This window comes from Labeo rohita, chromosome 6 (assembly GCF_022985175.1).
Source record: "Labeo rohita strain BAU-BD-2019 chromosome 6, IGBB_LRoh.1.0, whole genome shotgun sequence".
Lineage (NCBI taxonomy): Eukaryota > Metazoa > Chordata > Actinopteri > Cypriniformes > Cyprinidae > Labeo > Labeo rohita.
Window position 1 is genome coordinate 20,594,101 of NC_066874.1, and position 23,881 is coordinate 20,617,981.

General features: G+C 34.8%; 2 protein-coding genes across 6 annotated transcripts in view; both read left to right on the forward strand.

The window, feature by feature from the left end:
* The window catches only part of kank4 (KN motif and ankyrin repeat domains 4), a 66,537-nt gene extending 53,366 nt beyond the window's left edge, over positions 1–13,171 (forward strand). For all 5 annotated transcript variants that reach the window (XM_051112386.1, XM_051112389.1, XM_051112387.1 and 2 more), the window contains 7 exons: positions 48–141; positions 4,649–4,882; positions 6,314–6,398; positions 7,490–7,709; positions 8,900–9,042; positions 9,221–9,421; positions 11,090–13,171. In XM_051112386.1, the coding sequence (XP_050968343.1) occupies positions 48–141; positions 4,649–4,882; positions 6,314–6,398; positions 7,490–7,709; positions 8,900–9,042; positions 9,221–9,421; positions 11,090–11,203 (1,091 nt within the window). In that variant the 3' untranslated portion in view covers positions 11,204–13,171. The remainder of the gene's footprint in view (positions 1–47; positions 142–4,648; positions 4,883–6,313; positions 6,399–7,489; positions 7,710–8,899; positions 9,043–9,220; positions 9,422–11,089) is intronic.
* Positions 13,172–13,861: 690 nt separating this feature from the next.
* Positions 13,862–16,257, forward strand: LOC127167433 (phospholipase A2 inhibitor NAI-like). The gene is made up of 5 exons (XM_051113470.1): positions 13,862–14,009; positions 14,164–14,274; positions 14,407–14,574; positions 14,680–14,796; positions 15,879–16,257. The coding sequence occupies exons 1-5, from the start codon at positions 13,961–13,963 to the stop codon at positions 16,082–16,084; spliced, it is 651 nt and encodes a 216-aa protein (XP_050969427.1). The 5' UTR covers positions 13,862–13,960; the 3' UTR covers positions 16,085–16,257.
* The last annotated feature ends 7,624 nt before the right edge of the window (positions 16,258–23,881 follow it).

Below are 23,881 nucleotides of genomic sequence, written 5' to 3' on the forward strand. Positions count from 1 at the left end.
AAACTTGGCTTACATTTTTACATATCTGGCCATCTTTTCTATAACAGGCCTCAAATCCATCATGAAGAAGAACGACTGTCCTGACAAGCAGGGCAATGGGGGAACGAAGAAGAACTTGAAGTTTGTTGGCGTAAATGGAGGGTATGTTTTTTATTAATTAGACGTGCATTTCATGAATTCTGCATATTTATCAGCATGCGGGAAAATTGTTTATGGTAATCCTTTTCATAAAATCACCTGCCATCTGTGTAGAAGTTATAAAATAAATGTGCTAAATGATTAAATTATCAATATCACACTCATAGCCATGCGATGTGGCTGTATATGGCTGGATATACAGACATATCACATGGCTATGAGTGTGATATTGCATTTATACAACAGTTTGACAATAACAGAGTGTCTTTAAAAAAATTTTGTGTGGACTACGTCTTCCGCTGTTGATTCAAATCTTAGTTTGACAGTTGAATAGCTGAGCCAAAGGTTCTGTTACTAATTTGAAAATATCACTTTAGAACTAATAAACGAAGTAACATTGAGTTGCTTCATTGAAAACTACTAATGTAGAGTTTTATGAGAGGGAGATGGACTGAGCTAGTGTGATTTACCTGCACATTCACAATAAAAAAAAAATGTAATATCCACTGAGGAATGCGATATCTTTGTTGTACTATCCTTTCGTCTGTTAAAAAATATCTGCTGAGGAAAGCGATATCTTTGTTGTACTTTCCTTTAGTCTGTTAAGGGTGATTTCAAGTGACAGTCCTGCTCAGTGCATTTGTTGGCTGTGTCTTACAAGGTGTTGTTGAAAGTAAAATTAACTTCCTTGTTTACAGACCTGTTTCAGTCTCTTTTTTTAATATAAAAGTCTTTGCTGCTGACTCACGGTCTCTTGTCACCATCTAACGTAATAATGTAACTAAAATCAATACTAAATACTATAATTAAATGCTACTATTATATATATAAAATATTATTTATTGAATAACAATATTTACTAAACAACAACAGCCATCATAAATGTTGCTAGGCAATTCAGTCAAAAGTACAAAGGCAATGCTCTGATTTACAGCATTAAATTTACATTAAATGTAACGTGATGAGATTTTGCCCTCAGCCAAAACTATTTGCTCTGGAAAATACAATATATTCATGAGACCAAAGACTGCCCGTTAGATTTCCCAAAACAAATTATATCTCATGTTTAACCACTATAGAGACATCAGAGCCAACAGCAAATTCCAGAAGCTCTGGCTGAGGTAAGGCTGCTCTCGGCAGGTTCAGAACGGCCACTGACATCCTGGAGGTCACATCTCCAAAAACATTGCAGCAAATTTGAAAATACATGTTATCTTTATTAATCTTTATTATTTTTATTTGAAGTCTAAACAAGTCTAAAAAACTACATTCCGCAGTCAGTCAAACAGTTGGAGTTCTGATATCACTAGAGTATCGCACTCCTCTCAGCCAATCAGATTTGAGGACTAGAAAGAACTGTTGTATAAAAAGAATTCTGGACACTCCTAAAAGTCTAACAGTGAACCTAAATGCTTATGCCTTGCATTTACCAATTGCCCCAGAATCACAGTTGCTGGTGTTTTCATGTCAAGTGTTGAAGGACAAGTCTATTTCATCAAAATCCATGATCAGATGTTGATGATCAGTTGATGATCAGCATCAGATGTCCGGCCTATCTCTTTGCATCCGTTAATCTGTTTCATCCTTCATCGCAGTGCTCTGTTAGAAACGGGCCATGAGGTGTTGGCATTGTTTTCTGTGAGAGCTGTTGCATGATGAGTAAGACCTAGTGAGATGACACAAAGAACAAAGTCCTCTCTCTGTCCCTCTCTCTCTTGCTGTGTCTCTGTCTGTCTGCCTGCTGCTGTGTGCGGTGAATGATTTGTTTAGCTTGGCAGCAGAGATGGTTCTATCTCAGCTGTATTTGACCACCCTTCAACAATAAGATAATTATCCTGATAGAACTGGGCAAACAGCTGGCCTGCCTGATCAGAAAGGAATAGCTAAAATCAACTAAATTGATGTATTTCTTTAGCCCGGGAGTATCTGGAGTAGGTTTATTAGTCAAATGTAAAATATTGTTTACTTTGATATATTTTTCAAATGTATTTTGCAAAAATGTACAAAAAATACATTTACATAAAAATATTTTGAAATGCATTTTAGCAAATATATTTCTCCCTTGCAGTAGTGCTGTATCATTAATTGCTGGTATTTAAGTTACTCACATCAGAGCTTTCTGGAGTTAGAGCCCATTTTGTTATGCTGCAATATGTTGGTTCCTTGAGCAGGAAAAGTTCAGAATTAATTAATACACATGAGTGGTTAACAAAACACAGGTTAGGACCTTATCTTATCAGTATGTCAAAACATGCTGGAATATCTATATCATGATTAATATCAAGTGACATACATGTATGACCTTTTATTTATACTGCTGTTTGGAAATATTGTTTGAAAAGACTCGCGTGGGAGTGTTGGCAGATTTGGCTTGCGTCTATGTCTGATAGACTGTGATTATCCTGAGAGAGGCCCTGCACTGCTGTTGTTCGATGACAGCTGGTGATTTCAGAATTTGCACACAGTTTTGACCCAAAACACCATAATATAATTTCATTCTATTATTTAGCACTGTCAGCCAAGCACAAATAGCAGTATCAAAACGCTGAATCACCACCTTTGGCTGCCCAGTGTGTTCATTTTCTGTCCAATTCTCTTATTTATAAACCGTATGCAAAGCTATTAGACTAAACACATTTGGAAATCTTGATTACTAAGGTGATAGCAGAAGAGCATAATACTCAACTAGTGCATGGCCTCCTTGTCTCTGATCTGAAGTACTCAAAAGAGGCCCTCATACTCAACATCCTAATAAATGTATAGTCACCTGACCCGCAGCTATAGGCCTCCATTCACCCATGGCCCTGAGGAATTGTGGGAATGCCATTCCTGTTGCCTATCTGAAAACATCCATGAAGAGCGGCATTCTTCAGACAGGCTCACCACATAAGAACCCCTCAGACCCCACAGAGGTCCTTCTCATTTGAGCAGCTTGTCTAAACACAAGCATTTTGCATGTCCTTTCATAACCGACAAATTACATTTGTGTGGCGTTAACAGTAAGGACTGTGCAGAATATAGACTAAAAGACCCTTTTATCTTAATATAAGCCAGGTAGTTTAAAAAGTTATGGTGCTTACACAAAATAAAATAAAATAAAATAAAATAAAATAGAATAATAAAATAAAATAAAATAAAATAAAATAAAATAAAATAAAATAAAATAAAATAAAATAAAATAAAATAAAATGTGACCCTGGACCACAAAACCAGTCATAAGGGTCAATTTTATTATTTATACATCTTCTGAGTTTGTTAGGGTAGGACAATATTTGGCTGAGATACAACAATTTGAAAATCTGGAATCTGAGGATGCAAAAAAAAAAAAATAAATAAAATAAAATTAAGAAAAATTGAGAAAATCACCTTTAAAGTTGTCTAAATGAAGTTCTTAGCAATGCATATTACTAATAAAAAATTACTTTTTGATATTTTTATGGTAGGAAATTTACAAAATATCTTCATGGAACATGATCTTTACTTAATATCCTAATGATTTTTTTGGCATAAAAGAAAAATGTTGACCCGTACAATGTATTTTTGGCTATTGCTAGAAATATAGCCGTGCTACTTAAGAGTGGTTTTGTGGTCCAGGGTCACAAAACAAAACAAAACAAAACAAAACAAAACAAAACAAAACAAAACAAAACAAAACAAAACAAAACAAAACAAAACAAAACAAATAAAATAAAATAAAATAAAATAAAATAAAATAAAATAAAGATTAAGTTCACTCCACAATTAATATTTCCTGATAATTTACTCACCCGTGTTATCCAAGATGTTCATGTCTGTCTTTCTTCGAAAAGAAATTAAGGTTTTTGAGAAAAACGTCACAGGATTTTCCTCCATATGGTTGACTTTAATGGGGATTAGGAGGGTTGAGGGTGCAAACTGCAGTTTCAGTGCAGCTTCAAAGGGCTCTACACGATCCTAGCAGAAAAATAAGGGTCTTATCTAGCGAAATGATTGGTCATTTCCTAAAAGAAAAAAAAAGTATATACTTTTTAATCACAAATGCTCATTTTGCACTAGCTCGAAAGGTCACGAGTAACGCAGGCGGAAGTACCAATCCAGTGTTTACAAAGCAAACGTGCAACAAAAGCCAAACGCCCTTTTCTAAAAAAAAAGGTAAAACAACATTGCTGGATGATTTTGAATTTTTTCGCCTACCCTACCTTTTGAACCAAAGTACACAGACAAAGAACTAACCACCCGTGACCTTTCCAATGTGATTACCTACTGTATGAAGTCATGGATGCACATCTCAGAGCTAGTGCAAGATGAGCATTTATGGTTAAAAAGAATCTACATTTTTATTTCTTTTAGAAAATGAGCATTTGTTTAGTTAAATAAGACCTTTATTCCTCGGCTGGGTTTGTGTAGAGCCCTTTGAAGTTGCATTGAAACTGCAATTTGGACCTTCAACCTGCTGATCCCCATTGAAGACCACTAGAAGGAGAAAAATCCTGGAATGAACCTCCTTGACTCAAGTTGTCTGTGTGTCCAGCTATGAGACCACCTCCAGTGAGGACTCCAGTGGGGAGGAGGATCAGGACGAGGTTGAGGAGGTGGATAGCTCGGAGCCTGAGGTGGAGCAGGGAGAGGAGAGTGAAAATGCCCAGGAGGAGGCTGCTGCTACTGGGGAGCAAAGTGAAGGGGTTCAGGCAGAGGTGGCAGAGGGCTCTAAGGAGCCTGATGCTGCCCAGGCTGCTATGAGTCCCCAGGAGGAGCAGCCTGTCAGGTGAGATGGAGGGCCGTGGTGAAATGAAGGGGGCTGGAGTGACTTTACATTCTTATTGTTAACAATAACAACTCATACAAGTGCCTATGGCTTAAGTGGTCAATTGATGGGAGTTATATTTATTCTAAATTCAGTGGGGTCTCTGCCATGGAAGCCCTCAAAGAGTACTTAAGTAAGATCCACAGGACTTTTATTTTGTGCTAGTCTCATTTACCTTTTTCAATCTGGTGTGAAAAGCTCATTAGCTCGTAATATGAGTTGGCTTAACACATTAAAGTGTGCAGTGACCCTTCATGCAAGTTTCCCAAGGAAGGAGCCTCTGTTATGAATTAGACACAATCCTGCCTTTTGTTCTGCCCATCATCTGGCAGGAAAGTACAAGTGCTGAGTGACAGGTTTAATATGCCCAGTCACTGGGCCACTTAAAAGACTGCTTCACAACAAAAGGCTGAAGCATTTAAAGCTATGCGGACATATGGGGAAACCAGAGGGTGTGGTCTTCTATTATGATTATGGAAACACCATTTTCATTACAGTATTTATCATTTTGAGGTAGGAAAATGGCATAATTATATACATTTTTCAATTTTTCTGATGTTTTTGGAAGAATTGGCAGACAAACAAATGACTCATGATGCTGAAATTTCATCTGCATGCACCCTCATACACCAAAGATACACTTATATCATGCTTTAGTTCAAGTCTAAGTTAATGTTAATAAACCATATTAGATATTCTTCTGAAACAAGTTCCAACCTTTACTTTTTAATAGTATAAAAAGAGTCAAACTCTGGGGACTTTAAGATTCTTTCTTTTTCTTTCTGAAAGGTCATGTGACACTGAAGACTAATGTAAAGGCTACTGAAAATTCAGCTTTGCCATCAAAGGAATACATTTTATATTATTTTTTACATTTTTATTCAAATCTCACTGACCCCAAACTTTTAAATGGGTTAGTATATGTATAGGCCCACCAGTACACAAGGATCTAAAAATATAAACAAAAGAATGTAAAATTATAAAAATAATTCATACTTTTCCAAAATCTGCATGTGCCAGAATTACATGAAGATGTTTTTTGCCATTTAAATATTGGTAACAATTTGCTTGAGAGACCAGAATGCGACATTCTCAACTAATGTTACCAAAATTCAAATGACCAAACTGCATTGTATTTCATATGTATCAAATACAGATTTTCTTTTCAGGCTAAAGTATGCAGCCAATCTGTATTTGACAATGATTTTATATAATGCATATGCAATGACTCATGCATGGTTTCATATCTATTTTAGGCAGTATCTTTCAATTGTCTCTTTTTGTAAACACGTTTTTCAGGCTGGAAAAACTGCAGAAAAGATCCTGTCTAATTATTTATGAGTTTAATGTGTCCCTGTGATTTAAATTACAGCTAAATCTGTGTCGTTGCAGTGAGTTAGTTGATAAGAACTTCATGGCTGCTTGTCATTTCCTGAAGGATCGCATGGCTGAAGTTGCTGCCCCAAATAAAGACATGGTAAACAGTTAATGTTGATTCACTGAACTTGATTTATTACCTTCAATATATACTGAGAAGGAGTATAACAAGGGGGAAAAAATCTATCCTTTCTGTATAACACGAAAATAAATGCACCTCAATATAGCTGTGATTTTATCATTTATCTTAAAGTATTAGTTCACTTCCAGAATAATAATTTCCTGATAATTTACTCACCCCCATGTCATCCGGGATGTTCATGTCTTTCTTTCTTAGTCGAAAACGAAATTAAGATTTTTGAAGAAAACATTCTAGGATTTGTCTCTGTATAGTGGACTTCAGTGGGGATCAGCGATTGAAGGTCCAAATTTCAGTTTTAATGCAGGTTCAAAAGGCTTTGATCCCAGGCAAGGAATAAGGGTCTTATCTAGCAAAATCATTGGTCATCTTCTAAAAAAATTAATACAAATGTATATACTTTTTAACCACAAATGCTCGTCTTTCAACAGCTCAGCGATGTGCATGCACGTCTTTACACATTGCGTAATCATGTTAGAAAAGTCATGCACAGTTCTTCATCTGTGTACTCTGGTTCAAAAAGGTAGGGTAGGATGTAAAACTAATTTTCTCCTCTGACTTCAAAATCGTCTAACATTGTTGTTTTACCTTTTTTTGTAAAGAGCGTTTGACTTTCTTTACACGTTCACTTTGTAAACACTGGGTCGGTACTTCCGCCTACATCACAGGTGCGTGATTACATAATGAGTAAGGTCGAGCTAGTGCAAGATGAGCATTTGTGGTTAAAACATATACAACTGTCTTTTTTTTTTGAAAATGACTGATCGTTTCACTAGACAAGACCCTTATTCCTCGCCTTGGATTGTGTAGAGCCCTTTGAAGCTGCACTAAAACCACAACTTGGACCTTTAACCTGTTGGCTCCTATTGAAGTCCACTATATGGAGAAAACTCCTGGAATGTTTTCCTCAAAAACCTTAATTTCTTTTTGACTGAAGAAAGACATGAACATCTTGGATGACATGGGGGTAATTAGCAGGAAATTTTTATTCTGAAAGTGAACTAATCCTTTAGTGTACTTTAGTGAGCTAACTCTTGATTGTTGAATCTCAGAGGCAGGTTCTGATGGTGTTATATCAGGAGTGGTTCCGCGTGTCCAGTCAGAAGGACTCTCAGGCAGAGACGGTCACGTTGTACCTGAGGGAGGTGGGCTATCACACTCCCACGCTGCTGCGGTATATAGTAAACCTGGCGGATGGTAATGGAAACATGGCGCTGCACTACAGCGTGTCCCATTCCAACTTCTCTGTGGTCAAGCTGTTACTAGACACAGGTGAGAGACCTGCATGTTCATATCTGATGCAAGATGAATCTGAGAAATACCAGGATTTTTAATTAGAATTTTAATTAGTATTTTAAGTATAGGGGTCAGGCAATATGGGTTTTTCAAGATGCCCAAATCTACCAGCAGGCACACAATGTCATAAGACGCTGATATTTGGTTAAATTTCGGTTACGGCCAAAATTCAATGTCAATTCAACGTCTAATGTCAGCTTTAATTTGATGTCCAATACTCACGTCAGCTGATGATGATATTTTTAGGTTGTGTAACCAAAATCAAATGTAAATGTAAACCCGTCAAATATTCATTCTCAACCAAAATGCAACATCTGGTCCAACGTGAACTGACGTTATATTGACTTCTGGTGCTGGCTGGGTAGAAAGCTGCAAAACTGCATTTATGCTGCATTTATTTAATCAAAATACAATAAAAATATTAATATTATGAAATATAAGATGACTTTACTGTTCATTTCCCAAACAGGCATGGTTATAAGCCAAAAATCCCAAAATGTCTAAAGAATTGCTGATTAATTGGTTTGAATATATAAGTCCATTGGCAAGTTAAGTTTTTACATTTATAGCTTTTTATATTAATTTTGTACATTTATAGTAGCACATTTACATTTATAGTTTCTACTCTTGTCTTATGTGTCAATATTTTTATTTTATAGAATGCAAAACAGATGGTCTTTAAAAGGGTTGGTTCACCCAAAAATTAATTAATTAATCACTCACCCTCACGTTGTTCCAAAGCTGTAAGACCTTCGATCATCTTCGGAAAATTAAGATATTTTTGATGAAAATTGTTAAATAAAGTTGTTATTTTTGTTTTCTTTGTGCACAAAAAGTATTCTTGTAGCTTCGTATAATTAAAGTTGAACCACTGTTGTCACGTGGACTATTTTAACGATGTCCTTACTACCTTTTTAAGCCTTGACCATAGTAGTTCTGTCATGCAGGGTCAGAAAGCTCTCGGATTTCATCAAAATTATCTTAATTTGTGCTCCAAAGATGAACTAAGGTCTTACGGGTTTGGAACGACATGAGGGTGAGAAATTAATGACCGAATTTTCCTTTTTGGGTAAACTATCCCTTTTAATCTCAACTTCTGTTTCTCACTCTCTTTCACTTTAAACTTTTGAATATACCAAAATTCTCTTTATTTTTATATTCATTAGGACTGTGTGAGGTGGATCACCAGAACAAGGCGGGCTACACTGCTATAATGTTGGCAGCTCTTACTGCCGCAGAGAGCCCTGAGGACATGGAGGTGGCTCAGCAGCTACTGAGAATGGGCAAAATCAATGCTCGAGCCAGCCAGGTACACACAGCGAGACACCCCAAAATCCTGTACTGCAAAAACACACAATTTTGTTACTCATGTAGGCCTACTGATGTTTGTTATGCCAGTACAAATTCTTTATGAGTGCTTTATGAGTGATTATAGGGTATAATGGTTTTATATAAAGAAGATTTTTTTTTTTATTACTCCCCACTAGTCAGGGCAAACAGCACTGATGCTTGCAGTTAGTCATGGCCGGACGATGATGGTCCAGGTTCTTCTGGACTGCGGTGCTGATCTGAACATACAGGACCGGGATGGATCCACTGCTCTGATGTGTGCCTGTGAGCACGGCCATACTGAGATAGCCAAAATACTGCTGGACAGACCAGAGTGTGACATATCACTCACAGATAAGGTGAGAGATGCTGATATATTACAACTTATACCAGTGATACTCATCCTTGACAAGCAACTTTTACTTTGAGGCCACTAAACTGCTAAATTTGCGTTTTTACAACACACTAGAAATTGATGGGCCTACTAATGTTCGTCTGCTTTTTCATATGCATTTTAGAAAAAATACGTTGTAAAAATGATGTGATCATAAAGTCACAGTAACCTATGTTTTAAAAAAATACAAACGTGATACTCTTTTACAAAAGAGCCAAATGAAGCTGACAAACAATGAGTTGAGGCCTTGCTTTATTTTAAGAAAATGCAACACTGCCACTCAGTGGTAAAAAGTAGTTATTTCAGTTTTTAAAAAATTTAGTTAATTACTTATTAGTTAGTCACTGGTCTAGCTTTTATTATTATTAGGAGAAAAGTATTCTTATACTTAGTATTTTTATTATTAGGAAAAATATGCTAACTGCATGTATATTAATCTATTTTTCCTAATAAAAATACATACACTACCATTTAATTTTTTTTCTTATGCTCAACAAGGCTACATTTAGTCATACGTTTTTGAATAGTAAGATTTTAATGTTTTTTAAAGAAGTCTTTCAAAACAATTATTTTAAATAGTAAAAATATTTCAGAATGTTACTGTTTTTGCTGTACTTTGGATCAAATACAGTAAGTGCAAGCTTGGTGAGCAGAAGAGACTTTAAAGCATTAAAAATCTTACTGTTCAAAAACTTTTGACTGGTAGTGTATTCCATTAAAAAAACACTAATACTGTGAATTATCTTTACTATTTAAAACAACTATTTTCTATTTTAATATAGTTTTAAATGTAACTTATTCCTGTGATGGCAAAGCTACTTTTTTAGCAGCCATCAAGGATCAGGGTCACATGATCCTTCAGAATCATTTTATTTTGCTGATTTAGTGCTCAAGAAACATTACTTATTATTATAATGTTGAAAATAGTTGTGCTGCTTAATATTTTTGAGGAAGCCATGATATTTCCCCCTGGATTCTTTGATGTCTAAAGCGTTTAAAACAAAATAATTTATTTTAAATTGTAACAAATCATAAATCATAGCATATAACATTTAAAATTATAAATGCTTTTATTTTAACTTTTGACAGTTTTATATGCCCTTGTTGAATAAAAGTTTTAAAAAATAAAAATCTTAGTGACCCCAAACTTCTAAACAGCAGTGTATATTTTATTATCGACATTCAGATAATTTGCAAAAATGTCCTATTGACTTTTTAATACTTCTTAAATACTAATATTTAATTCCCAGTATTGTTTCCACCATTAACCATTCATGGGTGTTTTTATCAGTTTCTCAGAAGTCATAACAATCCATTATTTTTCATTTTATCAAACTGAATGTGTTTAATGCAGTAGTTCTCAGCTGGACTGTGAGCCAAAACTTAATCACAGGTCTATTCTTATAGGAACACAAAGACCAAAAAATGTGCATATAAGAGAAGAATCAGCATACTTGCATATTACATACACTGTTTGTCCATTTCAAGCTATACAATCACAATAGGATCTGCACAAATACACAAATTAGGGAGATGCCAGCGTGGGCAGGTTGCGAGACATATAATCATCCTCATAAACCACAAACATGCCTTTCAGCATCATTTACATTTCATTTCTTTCTCTCACTAATAGGATGGAAACACAGCTCTGTCGGTTGCCATGAAGGCTTCCCACTCTGAGATTGTTGAACTTCTGAAAGCTCGCGCTGATCCAGCCACGGTCACAGATCCTACAGCTCCGCTCTGAGTCCAAAGGCCTCGTCTTCATGCCCAACTGGTTCCGCCAGATTCATCTTTCTCCTGCCTTGACCTGACTCGCTGACCAGGCCAGCAGTCAACAATAGAGAGACAGTACTTACCAGTAATTCGCAGATTCTCAGTTTGAGAAACAGCCAATGAGAAATGTACTTCCGTACGCCAATCAAAGATGCCATGGAGGGTGGGCTTCCCTAAACTCCCCAGAAGGTCCCCGATTGTCCTAAAGCACAGCTACTGTAGCTATTTAGCAGGCATGGTACATTGTTACATGTTTTGGCCTTCTATTTTCAGGTAATGTGACTATATTTTTGTTAGGTGATCAAGCGTAATCTACGAATGTTATTAAAGAAGTGATCAGATACACACTATATTTATTTTTCTTGCACTTTTCTCTAATATTTCCCCCAAGGCCTGTCTTATAACCTGATGTGTCTTCCTATATGAGGGTTTTCGGGTCAGGCTCAGTACCGAACCATTCCTTGCCTTTATAGGTAGAACAGGGAAAGGAGTTTTAGTCACACAATTGTGTTGCCAGTATGTCTCCCATAGTATTTTTAAACCCCAACAAAGAGCCAAGCACTGAAAAAGAAAGGAAAAAGAATTTATTTTAAAGGAATAGTTCATCCAACTATGAAAAAATGATGAAAATGTACTCACCCTCAGGCCATCCAAGATGTAGATGAGTTTGTTTCTACATCTGAACAGATTTGGAGAAATTTAGCTTTACATCACTTGCTCACCAGTGGGTCCTCTGCAGTGAATGGGTGCCGTCAGAACGAGAGTCCAAACAGATGATAAAAGCATCAGAAAAATCCATCAGTTAACTGTTGATCAATGATGTGTATTTGTATTAAACAAATCCATTATTAAGATGTTTTTAACTTTAAACCAGTGAAAACATTTTGTCTGAATAAGGAGAGAAATATGCACACTGTTTACAAGTGACAACAGTACAAAACAGTTGTAAACAAATATGTCGGTGGATTTTTGATGTGAGAGGACAACAGGGGATAGACGTTTTCACTAGAGGAAGCATTATTGTAGATTATGGACTTGTATTTTGGCCAGAAGTAACATTTTAAAATTAAAATGTCTTGATGGATTTGTTTTCTGCAGGTTTTTGCTTCATAAGATGTTAATTGATGGACTGAAGTAGATCAATTGTGATGTGGATTACTTGTGAATTATTGTGATGTTTTCATCAGCTGTTTGGACTCTCATTCTGACGGCACCCATTCACTACTGAGTATCCACTGGTGAGCAAGTGATGTAATGCTACATTTCTCCAAATCTGTTTTGATGAAGAAACAAATTCATCTACATCCTCTATGGCCTGAGGTACTCACGTACATTTTCTGCAAATTTTCATTTTTGGGTGAACTACTCCTTTAATTACTTTTGGTAAAATACCATTTATCTGAATGGTTTAAAATCTTTTTTCTGTCCTATTGTTCTCTTCGCCCAAGGAAAAAGGCGGTGTGGAATATTTCATAACTACAGTGACAAATTATTATAGCAATCAGGCCTGAGTTGTCCTTTATAATTTATTCACTGTCAAAGTTTACCATATACTCTAACCTGCTGCAATATTAACTTCTCATCCTGCAGATTGTATATTAAACAAAGATTTACAGTTTTCAGTTTCCCCTGCAGAGAGATTTAAGCAGGACATAATAACGGACTGGACTGTAGTTGCATTTTCTGTACATTGTGCCTGCTTAAAATAAAGACTTCAACCGTTGTGATGAAGAGATATGTTTAACGACAAATCAATAACTCAGCCGGACAAAGTATAAATCTATATATGTATACTGTGCAACAGTATCTTGTGGGAGGTGCTGTGAATTAATACCCTGAAATGTAATGACTATTTATTTCCAATTCTATATTTTTGAGTATATACAAGTATATGCATGGATAAAATATTGACTTAATAAAACATGCATTTTGTATTTGTCTTTTCTGTGTGGTTTGAAAAATATTTACTTCCCTAATACAGTTTATCAAGGGTAAATGTAGCATGCACGTCATAGAAAGCGTTAGAATATCTAGAATATCATACAAAATGGTTTCAAAATGACAGCACAATCGATTTGCATATTGATAATAATTAGAAATGTTTCTTGAGTGCCAAGTCAGCATATTATAATGATTTCTGAAGGATCATGTTACCATATTCTAATGGTTACTATAAATTCTGTTTTGCCCTCACAGGAATAAATTTCATTTTAAAATATATTAAAATATAAAACAGTTCTTTTACAATAATAATATTTCACAATATTACTGTATATTTAATCAAATAAATAACGCTTACATTACAAAACTTACAAACCCCAAACATTTGAATATTAGTGTATTATTAAAAGCATACATATCCTGGTGGATCGTATGTGAGTCACAGAAGCTTTTAATAAACTTACGTACCTGACACATTTTTTGGAAAGTTATTCTCAGTTTACAGGAAGTCGAAAACATTAACAGCAAGGTCAACGCGCTAATGTAAATTAGTAATTTACATAAAAATGAACATAGAGAGCCACATTGTATTTGAAATATCATACAGAACGGAGAAACTGACGTATGTAAATGTTAAAAACACACATCACTTTTTGTTTGATAAGCTTTCAGCGCTCCCACCCTGTACTTCATTATTATTTTGCAGACTACTGTATATGCAGTTAGCGTATTCTCATTGTGCCTGCTACCATACTTTTTCTTCATAAAACTTTGCCATTTTCTCTTGATGTGGCTTATACTGGGACTCTGCCTCACGGCTTCACTCATCCACTCAGGTAATGCAAAATCAGACATTTAAGACAATTAAGAACGTAATCAAATAAATGTTTACATACAATAATTATGTATGCTCTACAGCGTTTAAGTCTTAAATGTTTCTTTAAAATACTATTTTATTTGTATGATTTTAAATTCTCTTGAAATTAACAGTTGAAATGCTGCAGTGTCTTCGTTTTGTGAGTCCAGCCTGTGTGAATCAATTTTTAATGACTACTACTGGTGAAGTTTGTACTGTTATAAAAGCTGATGCAAACACTTCAGGTTAGCTGTAGATTTCTACTCTTTCTTTTAGTTTATGTGGGGGGAGGGGGGGGGGATCTTTTATCATTTCAAACATATTAAAGTAGCCACTATGTTTAGTGTGACCATTATCTTTGTGTGTGTGTGAAGCAGATGTTAATACCACATGTATCACAAGGACCTCTTTTCCCAAAGCATATTGTTTGGAGCAGCAGATGGATAGTTCACCAGTCATTGCATCAATTGGTTTAGGTTTTGCAAATGTAGCTATCAGTGTTTTCTGCTGTTCCACTGATAAATGTAACAATGCCACTCTACCTGGTGAGTAAAATGCTTTTAAAAGTAAAGACTGTATTCACGTTGTGACAGATCACATTCATTTTTATTAAATATATAACTGATAAATACACACTTACTTCTTTATAGAACCCAACAATGCCCCAAATGGATTAAAATGTATCTCATGCAACAATATGACAGATAAACAGTGTAATACTGAAGTGTCATGTGTGGGAGTCCAGGACCTCTGCCTTGATCATACAGGTGTATTGTCTTAAACTACTATTTTTCTATTTAACTGCTGAGTATGTTATGGTTAGATTAAATGTGAATTATGTGAACAACTTATCATGGAACCTTACTGACTTCTCAGTCAGTGTTTCAAATTGCTTTACAAGTTATCATTCTGCAAAGTCTAGATGACTGTACATTATGCAACAATAAATGTTCCACAATGATCAGTTCTCGGGCCATTTTTTCTGCATTATTATTTTTCTTCTTCTTCTTCTTCTTCTTCCGTTTCTTCTTCCTCTCTTGAGTGTATGGCAGCCCACAGAACCACTTGCTGTAAAGTAGTGAAATTTGGCACACTTACAGAGGACAGTCTCAACATTAACCATAGCAAGTTTGGAGTCTCTGACTGAAACTCTGTAGTGCTACCACCTGTCCAAAATTTTACTCATGTTTATGCTAATAACTTTTGAACTGTAAGGCACAGATTCTTCTTTGCTCTGATTCTTTTACTCTAATTCCTGCTCATGCCGAGTCAAACTGACACCAAAATGTAAAAATCGTAAGGTTTAGTTTTTTTTGCTATTTTTAATTGTTTGAAAAACCTACTTTTTTGAACTAGACAGTTTGTCTGATTTTCATCAAAATTGACTCAGATCGTCTTCAAACTTGCTGGCAAAATTTACATATTTACACTGACATATTTACACCAAACTTTGTCACCCAACACTGACCACGCCGCATCAGTTTGGTAACAGCGCCATCTATTGGTCAAAAGTGATAACCCATTAAATCAGATTACTAATGGTTGTTTTTATGATTTACCTATTTTGACTAAATCACCTCAAATGGTTTTAATTAGTCATTGCTTTAGTTGCGCTGATGCTTGCTGCCTTGCTTGCCTAGTGCTTGGCCCGTAATTGCTGCTTGCAGCTATATTTATTATATGTATTATTATTTGTATTTGCATTTGCATTAGTATTTGCATTATATTTGTATTTTCTGCATTATTATTCATTTTATTTACAATTTATTATTATTACATATTATTCCATTAGATGTGCTTTTTGAAAACATTTATATATAATGATTAAAATATCTTTCAAATATTTTAGCTCCAACAGGTAATGCAGGATTGCTCATTCAGATGTTTTTCCCTTTCCTTCAACGTGCTAGACTCAAGGGTTGTGTCTCAAGAAATCTTTGTGGACCTTCATCCATCACCAAGTTCAACTGCATTAGCAATTTAGGTTACTCAGCTATCAAAAATACAGAATTCAGATTTCTTCTGATGATCTTTATTACTGCTTTTTTCCTGTAATTTCAATTATTATTCATGTATTCTGGAATGTTTTGAAAAGGTATGCAGTCTGTATTCTTGAATTTTGCATATAATTAATTTTTGTATAAAAATTTGTGCATTATCCAAATATCTTTTTTTCTAGGTTTTTGTAAATATTAATGATCAGCAAGTGTAAAGACATTACAGTAATACTTTACGATAAGGTGTCAATTGTTAACAATAGTTAATGCATTAACTAACATGAATAAACAATGAACAATACATTTATTACCATATTTTATTGATCTTTGTTAACATTAGTTAATAAAAATACAGTTGTTTATTGGTAGTTCATGTTAGTTTACAGTGTATTAACTAATGTTGATTTTAATAATGCATTAGTAAATGTTGAAATTAATATTAACTAAGATTAATAAATGCTGTAGATATTGTTCATTCTTAGTTCATGTCAAATAAAGAAGTTAACTAATGTTAACAAATGAAACTGTATTGTAAAGCGCTACCAACATTACATTTATTTATTAATTTGATCAAAAACATGTGATTTGAAAAATTAAATTGGTTTAAATGTTTTAAACAATAATAACAAAGTGGCAATGGCATATTCAGTTTAGTTTAACAACCTACACAGTGTACAAACATATACAGTATAAAAATGTTTATCCCCATGATGAAAAGAACTGTTCCTTTTGCACACTGCATGTAAACAGATATTTGTATTATTATACCTGTATCAGAATATCACATTCAAGGTAGTCTCATGATGCCCTGTTTTTGGTGAAATGCAAACCATCACAAAAAGTTCAGATCCATTTTAATTTTGTTCCTCATATTTTACTTTTTGCCACATGAACTGTTCATTGTGGTAGAAAAGTGTAGAACTGATGTGAAAGGTAGAACATGGACTAAACAAGAAGTTGGCAGGATATTAGTTTCATAGCACATCACATTTATACTGGTTTTAATCTGCCAACTTCTTTGAGTTGTTTCAAGTATAACGATCATTTGCAGACATAGGCTAAACACAATGGTTACTGCAAAGTTGATGCATTAAGAATAAATGTACAATACCAAATGAACAAATATTTTGGAGAATTATACATGTATGAAATGCTGAAACCAAACAATCATGATATGAACATCAACTTCCTCTCACAATAAACTTTAGACTTTAACTCATAAACTTCTCTTTTTCTGTACTTCATCAAAACCTTTATTAAAAACACCACCCATCCCCTACATCTCCCTTTTATAAGAGCTGGAGTTGTACACACAGATGTTCAGACAACAAAACATTCACTCCAATCCACAGGCTTTTCAACATGAAATTGTTATTAGGACTTTTTCTCACCTTTTTGTTCCTCCACTCAGGTATGTTACAGTAACAGGAGTACAGTCTGTTCTCAATAATTAAAAGTTTTGCTTTAATGAATAATGAATATTGCAGTATTACCTGATTAAATGGTACCCTAATTTGTTTTTGTTTTTGATGCAGTTCATATGCTGCAGTGTTTTGTGTGTGACACTGCATTCTGTCAGAAGCCGGTTTTAACAACTTGTGAACCAAATGAATATTGTGCCACAGAAAGAACTGATGGAACATTTTTAGGTTAGTTTTGGATGTCAATTTTTTTTATTTATTTCATGTTTTACTTTTTCCCTTTCTTCTTCTTCTTTATATATATATATATAGAGAGAGAGAGAGAGAGTAATGCAAAATTGTAATGCATTAATTTTAAAAGTAATCCCCAATACTGGTATACAGTATATATAATGAATATGCAGTCCTCTTCCATTTATATATTGACTAATGTCTCTCTGGTTTAGGTTTGAATTTTACAGTAGTGAAGAGGAGTTGCCTATTAAATGCAGTTTGTGCGCTGCTAAATGCAAATGGCACAGAATTAATTGCTTCAATTGCTGTTGGGCGGACAAGTGTGACTTCAACCATTTCCTGCTGCAACACTGATGGATGTAACAAAAATTATCTTGATGGTAAATGTTCATAAATCTGTATTTCGATCATTTAAAAAATAAAAAAAAATTAATACAAAAAATCAGACAGTATTTGGATCTCCTTAACTCTGACTTTTAGCCCCAAACAAAACCCCAAATGGACTGACGTGTAAATCATGCCACAGCTTTTACGATGAACAATGTGATTCTGATATGAGCTGTGTTGGTAATCAGGACCGTTGCTTTAATGACACTGGTGAGTTACATATTAGAATATCTACTTATATAGATACATAAATAATAATAAATAAAATATCAATGAAAATATCAAAATAATTAACTGGAACTAATCCTAATATTTGTATTTCTTTATGTCTCAGCTTCTTTGTTGCCTAATGATTATGATTTTGGAAACAACACAGTGAAAGGTTGTATCTCAAGATTTTTTTGCCAGCCTTCACATTTTAGAAACGTGTCCTGCTGTGAAGGGAGTTACTGTAACAAGGCTTTTTCTTGGCTGAGTGAGATCAACTTCAGTCTCCCACTTCTGAGTCTTGTTACTGTTGTTTTGTTGGTGTAGGATAGCTTAAATAACCTAAAATATTACAGAAACGTAGCCTTGTATCTATAACTTGTATCTTTTGTGTCTAATGTGTAACGGTTTCCACAAAGAATAAGCAGAACAACTGTTTTCAACATTGATAAAAACAATTGTTTTTTAAGCACAACACTTGCATATTAAAATGATTTATTAATACTGGAGATATGCTGAAAATGTAGCTTTCCCTTTACAGGAATAAATAATTTTTTAAAATAACAGTTGTTTTAAACTTTAATATTTCACACTGTTACAGTTTTTACTGAATTTTCAATTAAATAAATGTAGCCTTGTATTACCCTTCTTTCAAAAACATTAAAAGTTCTTGCCAACCACAAACTTTTTCCTGGTAATGTAAGTACATAAATAGTTTGGAACTTAGTTATTACTTGCTAAAGAATAGGGATATGCTGTGTAAGCTGTCTATTTAAATGTCACTTAAATTATAAAACATGTTTGTGGTATAATAATTGTATACTAAGTTGAACATGTCAGGTTTTAATTTTCTTTGTATTCTTTTATTTCTGTCTTTAAATGATATAAAATACTTTAAACAGCAAAGAAAAATGAGATGAGAATTTTTGAAGTCAAGATTAGAGATCGGTTGCATAAACTGCTTAGACTAATCTTTAAAGCTAGTCTTTTTTTTTAATTACTTACAAAAATGAAGATTGGTCTAATTTGCAGCCAAAAAGTAAGACTGATTACCTCCTGGTTAACTGCTGCTTGGTCAAAGTAGTTCTTAAGACACAGTCTTAAAGGGGTCATCGGATGCCCATTTTCAACAGGTTGATATGATTCTTTATGGTCTTAATGAAAAGTCTATAACATGCTTTGTCTATAAATTTCTCACTGGTAGTGTAAATAACACCTTTTTTACCCTGCCAAAATCAGCTCTGCAAAAATCATCATGTTCTGGTTGAGATTGCTTTAAATGTTAATGAGCTCTGCTTGCCCCGCCTCTCTCTTCTCTCTATGGAGTGACGAACATGTTTACTTTAGCCGCATTTAGCTGTGTTTAGCCACTAAACTTGCTAACTAGCATGTTATTGGGAAAGGCGATCACAAAGATTCATAAAAGAACCCCTTATACTCACTTCTGCTGTAGGTGAAGCTGGATCACGAATGATTTGCACGAAGATAGACAGATATATGCAGATCGGGAGGCGCATTCCCTTCACAAACAAACATAATTCACTGCATCTTCAGCGGCTCAGATGTCAGGAGTAAATGACGACCACTTTGTTCATTATTACATCCAGCAACACAACACCTCAATTGCTCAATCTGAGATATTCTTGTCTAACTTACATCCCTGCTCCTCTGTCGGACTGTTACAGCTGATTTAGGGCGGGTCTGAGGTAAGACGCTCATGTCAATCAACTATCGTGGGAGGGGTCTCTGTCGGTGTGACGCCACATAGTGACTATGTTTATGCAACTGACCTCAAGTCTCAGGTTCTCAGGTCTGTCAATCAAGACAATTACTGTAAATGCTGAACAGTTAGAGTAGTGATATACTGTATCATTTCAATTCTTAATTTTTCAAATCATTTCTAACCCTAAGTGGAAATTAAAATTAAAATGTGTGGGGATATAATGGGGAAGAATAATAAAAAAGGATGTGGTTGTTAGAAAGAAATACTAAAAAATACCTTAAAAGACAGTAGATGAAGCTAAATAGATTCTTCTGGTTTTAAAAGATAATGCAAAAAAAATGTGATCAAAATTGCTTATGTTCTGGTTTCACAACTTTGACAAATAGCTTTATATATATGGAACAAAAACTCAACTGTTTAACTCTAGGGGAGTTGGACAATGAGCCTATTTTCAAAAAAAAAGTGGAGTGTTCCTTTAAATCTGAAAAAGAAAAACCACACCTTTTGCCTCATTGAACAAACTCTCATTAAAACATCTGTATTAAGGAACATGGTGTTCACTAGCCACTAGCTTTTTCATTTCTTTCATGCCCCAATCTCTTGCTTTATTTTTATTTGTTAGAGGACTTCTCAATATATATTTTATGTCATACTCTGGAGGCTTTTACCATAAATTATACAGACACACTAAGCTCTCCATTTGCAGGACAGATGTTATTTTTCACTGGGAGAAAGAATGGGGCCTGCTTCATAATTTAGAGGTCATGCTGTCCAGACCCAAGAATAAATAAATAACAAATAAACATACAAACAAACAAAAAAAATCAGCACACATACAAACACACAAGCTGTCTCAAACAAACACACAAGCTGCACACCTATAAACACATGCATGAATAGGTGCACATACATAAAGCATGGCATGATATTATGGGTATATGCACAATTAAATTAGTGGTTCCAAAAAGGTAGAATTATAATACGGAAATCAAGTTATACTGGATGGAGTTTGATAACGTGCATGAATCAAAAAAACAAGACGCCAGTTATAGATTGAGATAGGCCCGGACCCTCTGTGGTTAGTATTGACAAAGGAGAGGAAGCAAGCAAACCTCACTTATTTCACCCTGGGGTGGGAAAAGAGAAAGCTATGCTCACTATATCACTGCACAGAGGATATCCCAGGTTTTTAGACAGCAATCCCATAAAATGTGCATGAATGTGACTGTCAAAGAATCAAGACACCAAGTGTCTCCCTCTTCCTGATAGTGAGGATGCATTTAGATTGTGTGTGGCCTCTCTCTCATTTATTCATGATGGGAATATTTAGACACTAGGTCATCTGGTTATCTGTCATCCCATGGATGAGGACAAACAGAGGAGACAGATATGCATGTGTGTGTGTGTGTGTGTGTGTGTGTGTTCTGGTAAACCCTTGTTATGGGGACGAAATGTCCCCACAAACATGACAATATCTAAAATCATTGTCCTTCCCCATGTGGAAACAAGCTTATACATCATACAGAATTAAGTTTTTTGAAAATCTCAAAAATTTCCTGTGTAAAGGGGTTTAGGTGTAAAGCAATGTAAAATACGGTTTGTACAGTATAAAACCCATAATGCCTATAGAATGTCCCTATAAAACATGGAAACTTAATATTTGTGTGTGTGTTTGTGTCAGGGCTCTAAGAGGTTAAGATGTTAAGGAAGCAGAAAGGTTTCAGCAACTGGATGACCAGATGTGAACAAAAGGCATCTGATCTAATATTATTTGAAGCATATTTGTGACCCTGGACCACAAAACCAGTCTTAAGTCGCTGGGGTATTGTAGCAACAGCCAAAAATACATTGTAAGGGTCAAAATTACAGATTTTTCTTTTATGCCAAAAATCATTAGGAAATTAAGTAAAGATCATGTTCCATGAAGATACTTTGTAAATTTCCTACTGTAAATATATCAAAACGTAATTTTTGATTAGTAATATGCATTGCAAAGAACTTAATTTGGACAACTTTAAAGGCGATTTTCTCAATATTTTGATTTTTTTGCATCCATAGGTTCCATATACTGAAATAGTTGTATCTCGAACAAATATTGTTCTATCCTAACAAATCATACATCAATGGAAAGCTTATTTATTCAGCTTTCGGATGTTGTATTAAGTTCAATTTTGAAAAATTTACCCTTATGACTGGTTTTGTGGTCCAGGGTCACATTTCAGTTTAACACTCTGATGCATTAATTATTATATCACACACACAGACAAAGAAAAAAAAAACACAATAGAGCCTATTCCAAATCTTAAAATCATGCTAAAATGTAGGGAAATGTGATTTTTGATTGGACACGTTCTCATTAGGCTGTAGCAGCACTTGTTAACTAAAACTGCCTGTTTCCATTAACAGCTCTTGACCAGATGAGAGCGCTGTTCCCAAACAAAACCAACAGTTAAACAGGACACCAGACAAATCATAGATATATGCATGGATATTTATCCATGGAGTCAAACACGTACCTAAGTCATAACCAGCCAAAAATACAGATTCTAATTGAAATTGTAAGTATTTCTTCTTAATTATCTGTATTATTTTACAACCCTTTAAACAAAAAAAAAAAAAAAAAAGAAAAAGAAACAAAGAAACAAAGAAAGAAACAAAAAGAAAAGAAGAAGAAAAAAAAAAAACGGGACACGGAACCCATCATTGTTGACAAATAAAAAGATTACGAGGTGTAAGAGTAATGTTAAAAAGTTATAAAAACAATGTTAATGCTGAACCACTATCATCAAGACAAGAAACAAGGAAAAAAAATGAAAGTGTTCAGACACTTTGAATCAGATCGTATATTATTTATGTTTTATAGTACACAATACCAACTATTAGAAATTATGCTCACTATTGTGATTTTTTTTTAGGGGATTTCTATAGGCCAAATATCAAATAGTCAGACTTCATAAACAACAAGCAATCTATTAAACGCTATTAAAATAACTTTACGCATATATCTGAAGAGTTTTTGTTTGTTTGTTTTCCTCCCGTTCCAAACGCTTTGGCTTCGCGCCAAGGACGCACGCGGTATACGCTACGCGCTGACAGCCGTTACTGTGGTTCGTGATAATGCAGATGGTCTAACCTGAGATGAAATGGGACATCTTCTGGCTCCTTCTCTTAAATAGCGAGGCGTCTCTCAGCTTAGTTTGGCGGGAAAAAAGGACGAGCAGCCTACCTGACGGTGAACTGACAGGTTAGAGAATCCTATATACGACAAATCGTTCTTTTTATCAACTGTTGGTCCTTCATTAGCACATTAGGCTACCCAACTTTTTTTTTTGCCATGATAATTGATAGCTGAATCTAATTTTGTCGTGTGAGCTGTTTTTGTGGCGCTTCAGAACATGTCTTGAATTAAATAACTACACACACATAGCCTAAACACACACACATACATAATGTACATACATACAGACATAAATATGTTAAGTGTTGTTGTTGTGTAGGTCTACCATTGTTAGAAGCTGCTTTTTTATTGTTGGAAAATATTTGATCTGTTGAGGTTATTTTTTCACACTCCTTTGTCTGTTTATCGCAAATACTTCAAACCTATACTGTAGATATGCATGTGTTTTATATATCATTTTCTGTGGTATATAAGTCTTGATTAATTACTGACCCTGGTATCAACCCAGTAGAAGTGATTGATAGAATTTCTATGATATTTTACAGTTTCCAAATGATTTATGTACGTACAGGGAAAGTGAGAGTGGGACTTAAAGAGTCAAGGGGCTGGCAGCTGGGGCAGGATGGAAGTGGCGAGATAAGGGCCCGGATATAAAAGGGGTCATGGGGCCAACAGCGCTGAGAGAAGGGAACACAAGACTTGGAA

Coding starts and splice junctions, on each gene's coding strand:
- LOC127167433 (XM_051113470.1), top strand. CDS start 13,961: ATGTGGCTTATACTGGGACTCTGCCTCACGGCTTCACTCATCCACTCA. Junction 14,010..14,163: donor GGCTTCACTCATCCACTCAG/GTAATGCAAAAT, acceptor TGAAATTAACAG/TTGAAATGCTGCAGTGTCTT. Junction 14,797..15,878: donor CCTCTGCCTTGATCATACAG/GTGTATTGTCTT, acceptor CAAATATTTTAG/CTCCAACAGGTAATGCAGGA.